This window comes from Solanum stenotomum, chromosome 3 (assembly GCF_019186545.1).
Source record: "Solanum stenotomum isolate F172 chromosome 3, ASM1918654v1, whole genome shotgun sequence".
Taxonomy (NCBI): domain Eukaryota; kingdom Viridiplantae; phylum Streptophyta; class Magnoliopsida; order Solanales; family Solanaceae; genus Solanum; species Solanum stenotomum.
In genome coordinates, this window is record NC_064284.1 from 27,116,277 (window position 1) to 27,126,825 (window position 10,549).

Consider the following 10,549-nt stretch of genomic DNA (forward strand, 5'->3'; position numbering starts at 1 on the left):
CTATGCAAAGGGAGCAAGTATCCTTGTTTTTCAGTTATGTATGTTTTAGCAAATTCAGTCTCATACCTTTTGTAGGTATACACACATGGTAGACTTGTTGAAGGAAAAGGGAGGTCATAACAGATCTAGGCAATAACGTTCAACTTACAGAGAGGGAACCGGTCCGTTCTCGAAGGTTAGCACTCTTAACATTGCATTGTGAAATTATGCATGAGAACCGTTGCAATTGCCACATGTCTGTCAGGTATCTGATCATTGTGTCATCTTTTGAATACCTAGATGACACTTGCTTCCACATGATACACCCTTCCACTTCCCTTGTACTCCATATTTCTTTCCATCTCCCCAGAAAATTCAAATTCCCTTCCTAAAATCAGAAAATTTCAAAACCCTCTTTTCTCCTCTCTCTCAAGAACCTTCAAATGTTTAAACCGTTGTTTCTACTGAAGAATTTTCTGATAAAGAAATTTTTGAGTGTGAAAAGGGACCAGGTTCATCAAGCAAAAAGGAAGAAGGTGAAAAGATGATGTTCGCAAAGGAAAATGTTGACATTCTGAGAACTTAAAGTATTATGCATAGAAGGGTGTCTGATTTAAAAAAAATGATGATGAAAAAAAAATTAAAATGGTTCCTCAATTATTGATCTATTCGTCTCGGAGGCCTTGAGTAAGTTTAATCTTACTAATCTTTCTGTCATGAGAAACTCAGGCTTGATATGAAAGCTATGACAGCTGCTCTTGCTAACAGGGATACTAAAATAGTTTGTTTGAAGGCTTGACTTCTGGAGGAACAATCAGAGGGACCAGGTTGAAAAAAAAAACTGGCAGCCCTGAAGGTTGGCAGCAAAGCATGTTGAACTTTAAGATAAGCTTCTAAAAACCATGCTAAGGGATATGTTCTACTAATTCTATTATTTCCATCCCTTGCTCCTAAGCTATCCCCTCTCTCCCTAAATTCCCATGTTAGTCCTCATTCCTCTTTTCTATCGAAACTCAGTGGGTATTGCCTTGGTTCTCATTCATAATGATGTCTGCAATGCTTCGATGACTGATATTTTATTTGTGAATAAAAAATGTCTTGTTACTACTGACTTGTCTCATTACTTTATGTATTTTTACTCATGTTCAGTGTTGCCCAAGTGGCCATGAATTGGCTTGAACTACATTTCTGGCAACTTGGTTTACTGATTTGACCCTTTTTTATGATGTCAAAAGGGGGAAGATTGTTAGGGTATGAGATCAATGATGGTAATCAATGATGACATGGTGATCAATGATGACATGGTCATGCCGATAGGGGGAAGAAATGCTACTTGAAGAGGACATGGTCATGCCGATAGGGGGAAGAAGTTGAAAAAGTTTGTCATCATCAAAAATGGGGGAAATATTATTTTGTTGTTGATGTGAAGTTTTGATGATTTGACAAACTTCGGGAATGATGCAAAAAGGGGACCACTCCACTTATCTCAAGAGGCATGCTGATAGGGGGAATTGTTGAAAGGGGGAAGAAAACTTAGGGATCTAACAAGGGACCATATCCTTGTTATTAGGACTGACGACAAGGCAAATGAATGAATAAACTCAGTGTGAGAAATATTTGTGTGTCATCATCAAAAAGGGGGAAAATGTTATATTCTAGGTGTTTTGATGATCCTCACAAATGCAAAGTCTAACAAGGGACCGGATCCAGGAAAGGGTCCTCTGGTACTGAGACTGATGAAAGGGGTAATGAATGAATAAACTCAGCATAAGGATTATTTGTGTGTCTTCATCAAAAATGGGAAAAATGTTATATTCTAGGTGTTTTAATGATCCTTAGAAATGCAGGGACCTGGTCTCAGGCAGAGTTCTCTCGACCAAATCAACAATAGGGTACAGTTGTAAAACTATCGTGTCAGAGGTTGGTGAGGCGTCAGCGTACTACACCAATCAGAATGGACGAGAGTGTTTGTCCAACGAGTAATAACTCTTTATGGTTGATATTTTCTACGTGACAAACACTATATTAAATTCATTCATCTAAAGAAGGAAGTCAGCCAGCAAGCCTTTTCAAGAATTCACAAAGAAGTTTGCAAGGGACCTGGTCTTTGCAAGACTGCTATATGAAAAAGTGACAAGACAGTCCATCAGAAAAAGCTGCTGGTAGGTGCACAACTTTTCACACCAGCAGGCTCTCAGCCAATAGGATTGTCTCAACGAGTTTGTGTTGATTTATATCATATCTTTCCAAAATACACAAACTCAAGATTTTGGCAAACAAAAAAAACTCACAAGCTTGGAAGGAAAAAGCCATCTTCAAGGTAGAACAATACTCACACTCAACAAAAGGATCTGATAAAGTGCTGAAGCATCTTTGTTGAGTTTGAGTTTTGTATCTATCATTTTATAAGTTTTTGTATCTTGAAAATTCTCAAGTACACAAGCAAAGACTATCTCAGTGAAGTATTCTCCGACAAGCGCAACAAGGACCTGATCGAGTTGCAAGCGTCATAGTGTGTCTTAGGAGTTATACTTTTGTGCTTACATTGTAAATTTGTTCCTATTCTATAAAGGATTCAGATATTTTGTTTCAGTTTCTAAAAGTCTAAGTCAGTTAAGGTTGATTGATTTAGTGGGCAGTGTTGTATTTGCTTAGTCAAATTCTAAATCATCTAGATTTAGGTGGTTTAGTGGGCGGTGTGGTATTCACTTAGCAAAGTCTAAGTTATCTTAGTGGGCATTGTTGTTTCTGCTTAGGCTCAGTAAGTAATAGGATTATTACTTAGTTGTGAGATTAATAACTTCTTCTTACTTTGGTTGTAACTGGGTTTCACTTTTGCTTGAAGAGATTAGTGGAAACAGTTGAAAATCCTGTGTGTCAGGTCATGGTTTTACTCTCTTGAGCAATGAGGTTTTCACGTAAACTGCTTGTGTTGATTTCCTTCATTATTCATTCTTCATTACTATTCTTGCTGAGTCAAGGGACCTGGTCTGTTGACTGATAGTGAACGCGTCTATTCTATCACATTTGAAGCTGGCTCAACAGATGAAGACCTGACACTAGCTGCTCCAGGTCTGCCCCTTGTAGCTGAAATTGGCCTGTCAGGTAGTGATGTCCTTAAATTGGGTGGAGCATCAAGGGAGAACCCTGGTATATCTGAAGGCTTCCATGGTCTGGGTTTTACAGTTGGAGAACTAGCACGTGAGGCTGCAGGGTTTCGTTATGCCGTTGTAGCTGACCTGGTACCCGAAGGGGAATACACAAATTTAACTGGAGGAACAGCTGTATTTGTTGTACTTGACATGAAGTTGCTTGACGAGTTGGAGTTGCTGCCCTTGATGTGGACTTTGATCCAGTAACTGAGGCCCTGCTTGTTGGTGTTGAGGACCGTGAACTGGATCTTGCAGTAGGTGTTGAAGATCTTGGAGGAACAGTGGGTTTTGCAGAAGGCATGGTGGTCCCAGAAGTAGGTGTTGCAGACCTTGATGATCTAGATGCTGTCGTGGTTGACATTGATCTAGAGGTTGCAGTGGATGCCATTGCTTTGGTTGCTGCAGCAGATGTGAATCTAGATGCTGAGGTCGAGGTGGATCTAGATGAGCTCAATGTCGGTCTACCAGTAGGAGTTGAAGGTCTTGATCCACCTGAAGAAGATGGTCTTCGAAGACTAGAACTTGAATTGTTTAATCCGGGAGAGGAAGCTAGCTGTCTAGATGCTAAGTTGCTTCTTGAGGTGGCCTCTGGGAGAGAATTTGTTAACTGCATCAAAGTTGGCAAATTACAGATAAAAATATATCAAAACTGTGATACACACTTCAGGTTAAGACTGCCAGGCAGAAAGCTTCATTATTTGCACTTCACATATTTATCTACTCACAGTAATAGACAAAGTTCTGCATTGTCTTCAAGTAAATTGGTGTCTAGACATATTTAACTATGCTTTCTCTAATCTTTCTTTAGTGTACTTACAAACAACAACATACCTGATATAGTCCCACGAGTGGGGTTAGGGAAGGGTGGGGTGTACTCAGACCTTACCCTTATTTTTGATGGGTAGAGAGGTTCAAAAGACCCTCTGATCAAGAAAATCGGTTTTCAGAACATGGTTTGAAAGAAATGCACGAGTAAAAAGCTATTATGAGAATATTGAAAAAAGAAAAATATTTGACAATAAAAATATTAGAGATAACCAAAGTAAAAGAAACAACAATAGAAATAAAATAGAATAANTAGCACGTGAGGCTGCAGGGTTTCGTGATGCCGTTGTAGCTGACCTGGTACCCGAAGGGGAATACACAGATTTAACTGGAGGAACAGTTGTATTTGTTGTACTTGACACTGAAGTTGCTCGACGAGTTGGAGTTGCTGCCCTTGATGTGGACTTTGATTCAGTAACTGAGGCCCTGCTTGTTGGTGTTGAGGACCGTGCACTGGATCTTGCAGTAGGTGTTGAAGATCTTGGAGGAACAGTGGGTTTTGCAGAAGGCATGGTGGCCCGAGAAGTAGGTGTTGCAGACCTTGATGATCTAGATGCTGTCGTGGTTGACATTGATCTAGAGGTTGCAGTGGATGCCATTGCTTTGGTTGCTGCAGCAGATGTGAATCTAGATGCTGAGGTCGAGGTGGATCTAGATGAGCTCAATGTCGGTCTACCAGTAGGAGTTGAAGGTCTTGATCCACCTGAAGAAGATGGTCTTTGAAGACTAGAACTTGAAGTGTTTAATCCGGGAGAGGAAGCTAGCTGTCTAGATGCTAAGTTGCTTCTTGAGGTGGCCTCTGGGAGAGAATTTGTTAACTGCATCAAAGTTGGCAAATTACAGATAAAAATATATCAAAACTGTGATACACACTTCAGGTTAAGACTGCCAGGCAGAAAGCTTCATTATTTGCACTTCACATATTTATCTACTCACAGTAATAGACAAAGTTCTGCATTGTCTTCAAGTAAATTGGTGTCTAGACATATTTAACTATGCTTTCTCTAATCTTTCTTTAGTGTACTTACAAACAACAACATACCTGATATAGTCCCACGAGTGGGGTTAGGGAAGGGTGGGGTGTACTCAGACCTTACCCTTATTTTTGATGGGTAGAGAGGTTCAAAAGACCCTCTGATCAAGAAAATCGGTTTTCAGAACATGGTTTGAAAGAAATGCACGAGTAAAAAGCTATTATGAGAATATTGAAAAAAGAAAAATATTTGACAATAAAAATATTAGAGATAACCAAAGTAAAAGAAACAACAATAGAAATAAAATAGAATAACAAGGTAATGCTAGCAAAATAATACTCCCTTTGTCCCAATTTATGTGACATGCTTTACTTTTTAATGTGTCCTCAAAAGAATATCACTTTTCTATAATTAGAAATAACAACTTTAAAATTTCCCTTTTACCCCTAACGAATTGATTTACCGTCACACAAATATCTAAGGTTTGTTTTAAACCACAAGTTTCAAAAGTCTTCCTTTTTTTCTTAAACTTTGTGTCAAATTGGGACGGTGGGATAATACTGGTAAGGAAACAAATAGATACTCCAGACTAGAACCCTGATCTAACACGAGGAAGAGAGAAAATGCTCAACTACCTACTAACCGCCTACCCTGATCCTCGACCTCCAGGCTCTCCTGTTTAAATTCATGTCCTTATTTAGTTGAAGATGTTTCATCTATTGTAATCACATCTCCCCAATTCTTCCTCGATCTACACCTTCCTTAAACCTATTATTGTCAACCTCTCGCACCTCTTCACTAGGGCATTTGTGTTCCTCCTCTTCAAATGCTCGAACCCTCTCGGCCTTGTTTCCCGCATCTTGTCCACCATTGAAGCTACTCCCACCAGGCCTCATATATCTTCGTTTCTAATCTTGTCTCTTCTAATGTGCCCACGCATCCATTTAAGCATCCTCATTTATGTTACCTTCATCTTCTGAGGATGCGAGTTCTTGACTGACCAACACTCCGACCAATACAACATAGTTGGTTTAACAACCGCTCCATGGGACTTGCATTTCTTAATCTTTCTTTTACTTAGTTCAATGTAAATTATGGGTTTCAAATAAAAGCAAGCTACAAGTTGGTGTTTTTCGTCGTATGAACTTTTAAATTGTGAACTTTGTCTATTAATGCTTTTCCTCATTGTTTCCTTCTATTATTGTCCAAGAACAATCAAGTTATAAATGACTGCATAAAACCAAGAAAAACACCTAATAGGCATAATTATAGAAGATTCTCTTCAAGATTAAACAATTCCATCAAATTGGATAATGATTAAATGTCTGATAACATTTAGTAATACTAGGAATATCAATAAATCTGATTATTATAATTACTCGGGAGAATCTTTAAGAAAAACCAACTCAAACTGATCACGACACCCCATCATAAGAGCATGTGCTAGCTAATGCATCCTTACTAGCATAAAGAAATCATAGCCCAAAAATATTCATAGGAGTACCCTTCGGGGTGGCCCAGTGGTTTGGGCTTGGGACTTCCATGTTGGAGATCTCAAGTTCGAAACCCCTTGCCAGCGAAAGCAAGGGGTTTGCCTTTTGGGTCGAGCTCGTCGCACCGGGTTTGTCTAGTGCGGGTTAATTCTCCTATGTGGTTTGCGAGCTATTGCATAGGAGCAGAGGTTTTACCCTGTGCGCACCCAAAGGGTAGCGGCTGCTGGTTTCCCTTGTCATAAAAAAAAAAATATTCGTAGGAGTTTAAGTTTTCCAAATGGTTGATAGCTAGGAGATTGGGTACTCTTAATATCCCACAAGAAGCATCACAAAAGAAATGTATAGAACACTTTTTCTTTCTGATAACTGTATGCATCTACAGTCAACAATTAGGACCAACTGCAGCATTCGAAGTTCGGGAATAATGGGCTCAGCCCTCTACTACGCTCCAATTAAATGTTAGGCTTAGTTCACATGGTATAGAGGTCGAACCTAGACTTAGGTCACAAGTTCCTCGGCCTTTGTCACCTGAACTAAGCATGGGAGCAGTTGTACATCATACCTCTACATTCAAAAACTAAAATAATCCTCAAATTCAGCAGAGGGCTTCTGCAAATAGCATTTGACTAAACAATGGAGCCACCATTGTGCACGCAGTCTGAACTAAAGAACCTGTAGGGTCTTCCTGTTTAATTAAAGAAATATTCTTTTAGGTTTCCTTGGAATCTCCACATCCCTCTGGTGGCTGGATATGGGATGAAATACTTTCAGATTACACAGATGGTCAACATTTCCCGTGTTAAACATTACAAAAGTGAAAATATGCTAATTTCCAATTACACATAATGCATTTCAGCAAAGAAAGAATGTAACAGTAGAATATGCATATTCTTACTCTAGATGTCAATGCAGTGGGGTGAGCTCTAGAAGTTCCCAGCTGACTCATCATAGATTCGCGTGATTTCATCTCTAGAGAAGGAAAAATAGGATTTTAAAAGAATATCTGGGAAATCTGATTCATGAATCAAACAAAATAATTCAACATCAGAGGTGCAAAGAAGCCCTTTTTGTTCTTTTCAAATTTACAGAAAGGGGGTGCACCACCCTACTCCCTTTATTTATTTGAGTGCTAGATTTTGATATATGGCAGCCATTAATTTTTTTACTTAAATTGCGCAGAAAACAAATACATCTACAAACTATACGTGTTTTTTTCACTGTTCATGATATTTGAATAAAAACTTGCTTTTGTCAACTCTCCACAATATCCCGCTGGCATAGGAATCCTTGATAGCGTAGGGCATTACTCATTGTAGGCCAGTCATAGAGTAGAAAAAATGCCATAGGCAGTGCAAAAAAAGGTGATTAACACTCTCATTGGTCTGCTTGGACATGACACATCTGTTGATGAGGATTACACTTTTTTTCCGGAGATTGTCTTGTGTTAGGTATGCTTCCTTCAGGGCTGTCCAGGTGAAGCAAGATACTCTGAGAGGCTGCCTAGTTTTCCATACATGTTTCCAAGGACATCCTTATATTTTATCACTTAAAATTTGCATCCTTAACCCTCTTAGCTATCCTCCCTTGTAACATCAAGAAATTGAATTCAGCTAGCATGTATTAAGAACAATGTTATCAAAGGCAAAAAGCGCAAAAAAGCTCTAGGGTTTGTGGGGGCTTTAAGCGCAAAGCGCAAATTAAGTGTGGGCTTTAATGAAAAAAGGCGCAAAGGGAAAAAAGAATACAAATATATATGTTTAGTCCAACACTAATAATTATTAATATGAATGACAAATATATGTCCAAAGAAATTGAAAAAAAATTATGATAAAGTGAAATATCAATTATTTAGTATCACTTCTTCATGAGAGGCTCATTGGCAAGGAAACGTTTGCCTTAGAACCTTGATGACGACAATGAAGCGCACATAAAGTGAGGCGAAGCGCTCAACATGTTTTGAGCCTCGCTTCAGGGCTTAAGTGCGCTTTTGATAACACTGATTAAGAATACTACCCGGAGAAGTATGACATCAAAGTTTAAGATGCACATATAAATTGTATTTGGAGTCTTGAGTGTCATATGTCAAACACCTAGCCCTTAACATTTAAAGAGTAGACTTGGAGACCTGTATCGGTCTACTAGACACAGGTAGGGCACTATCTCATAATTTTCTGCCAATCCTCAGGGTGCATAACAAGAATTTTAAAAGGATTTTATGAAGTCTCTTATGATAAATGAAACATATGACCTACCAAATCTTCAAGTGCCTATTATTCGACAAAGTCCTCAATTGAGAGGAGGAACTTCCAGCTAGATTTTTAGCATGGTGTTTTAAGTTTCTTGGCACTATGAATTAAGTTAGATGTTCAACGTTTATAATCTTTAACAAAGTTGAATGACTTGAATCTATCGTTTGTTACATTGGAACCAACATAATCAATGAAATGTCATATATGATGAGTAGTTCTAAATGTTTAATTAGTTAGTATATAAATCCTATATAACAAAATTAGATTACATATTTCTTATCATGCTTGTTTGTATCCTGTAGCTTTCAAATTTCTGTTTTCTGTCACTGGGATGCCCAAAAGTCTGCTTATCTCAGTAAACTTGTGTAGGTAAGATAATTCAAGCAAACTTGTATTTGAGTTGATTTCCCAGATGGTCACTCAACTAATAGTTATTATCTCCACCTTCTTGTGTGAAAGCACAAAGAAAAATGACATTGCCAAAAGATTAACATGGTAAATTTTCCATTTATTATCAAAAGAAACATCCCTTTTGAAGCAACATGAGATACTAAACAAAATGTATGGTTTCATTCCAGGAGTCCATGATCTTGAAAGGGTCATCAATGATCATATTCTTGAATGCTACCAGTGACATTCTGTCTGTTTCATTCCCTCTAACCTGAATTTTTGATGAGCAGAGAACATAGGGTAGTAGCAAAGGAAAAAAAGGTCAGTAAAGATAGTACAAGTGAGAATTCTGTGTATGAGTTGGGAAAATCATTTAAGAAAGTAAGAGGTTGGTAGCAAAAGACACTGGTCTAATACTATTAAATTTGTTCTCCAATTTTAATTGTTTGTATGATTTTTCATGATATTGACAAGTTGGGTATTTTAAGGTAGACTAGAAAATATAGAAAGGGACATAAAGATTCACCTGTACTGTGTACGAATAATATTGGATATAAATTATTGGATTTTAAAGTCTGCCAGACTGTCCTGATAAATTCCTTATTGCATACTATTATTGTTCGATTCTTTGATGCTAAAGTGAAAAATGTAAAGTATTTCAAGAAGTGATTTTTTGTTTTATTTTCTGAGTGACCACTACTAAAAAACTGCTAAAAAACGACTGAAGAAAAAGCGACGGACAGCGTCGCTCCAAAAAAGCGACGGACTAAGAGATGCCGTCCGTCGCTTTTTAATTAAAATAATAATTTTTAAAATTATTTTACAAAAAGCGACGGATTGCATCTCTTAGTCCGTTGTTTTTTATTAAAAATAATTATTTACAAATTAAACAATAACCACGCTGTCCGTCGTTTAAATTTATTTTATTTTATTAATTAATTTTTTAAAAAAGCGATGGACGGCATCTCTTAGTCCGTCGCTTTTTGGTCAAAATATCTAGTCAAACATTTTAAAAAAGCGACGGACAGCGTCTCTTAGTCCGTCGCTTTTTAATTAATTTTTTTCTTTAATTTTTGTTAAAAGCGACGGACGGCATCGCTTAGTCCGTCGCTTTTTTTCGGGTATTTTTGCTAATTAATTGTTTTATATAGATAGTGACGGAGTCCATCGATTTTTATTAAAAATAATTATTTATTATTTTAAAAAAAGTCATGCCGTCCGTCGCTTTTTATTAATTTTAATTGTTTAATTATTTTTTAAATTAGCGACGGATAACATCTTTATGTCCGTCGCTTCTTGGTCAAAATATCTGGTCAAATATTTTAAGAAAACGACGGACAATGTCTCTTAGTCTGTCGCTTTTTGGTCAAAATGTTGGCCAAACATTTTTTTTTAAAAAGCGACAGACATAGAGACGTTGTCCGTCGCTTTTTTAAAAATATATTCACTAGCAGACACGATTTTCTCCATTTCTCCATATAAAAAAA

At 37.6% G+C, this 10,549-nt stretch overlaps 1 protein-coding gene across 1 annotated transcript; it reads right to left on the reverse strand.

Moving 5' to 3' along the window:
• Window positions 1–3,015: 3,015 nt before the first annotated feature.
• LOC125859478 (cell wall protein DAN4-like) lies at window positions 3,016–7,406 on the reverse strand. Its single transcript, XM_049539246.1, has 3 exons — window positions 7,319–7,406; window positions 4,254–4,774; window positions 3,016–3,218 (listed from the first exon to the last, which is right to left on the reverse strand). Exons 1-3 carry the CDS (start codon window positions 7,388–7,390, stop codon window positions 3,200–3,202), a joined length of 612 nt encoding a protein of 203 aa, XP_049395203.1. The 5' UTR covers window positions 7,391–7,406; the 3' UTR covers window positions 3,016–3,199.
• Between the last annotated feature and the right edge of the window lie 3,143 nt (window positions 7,407–10,549).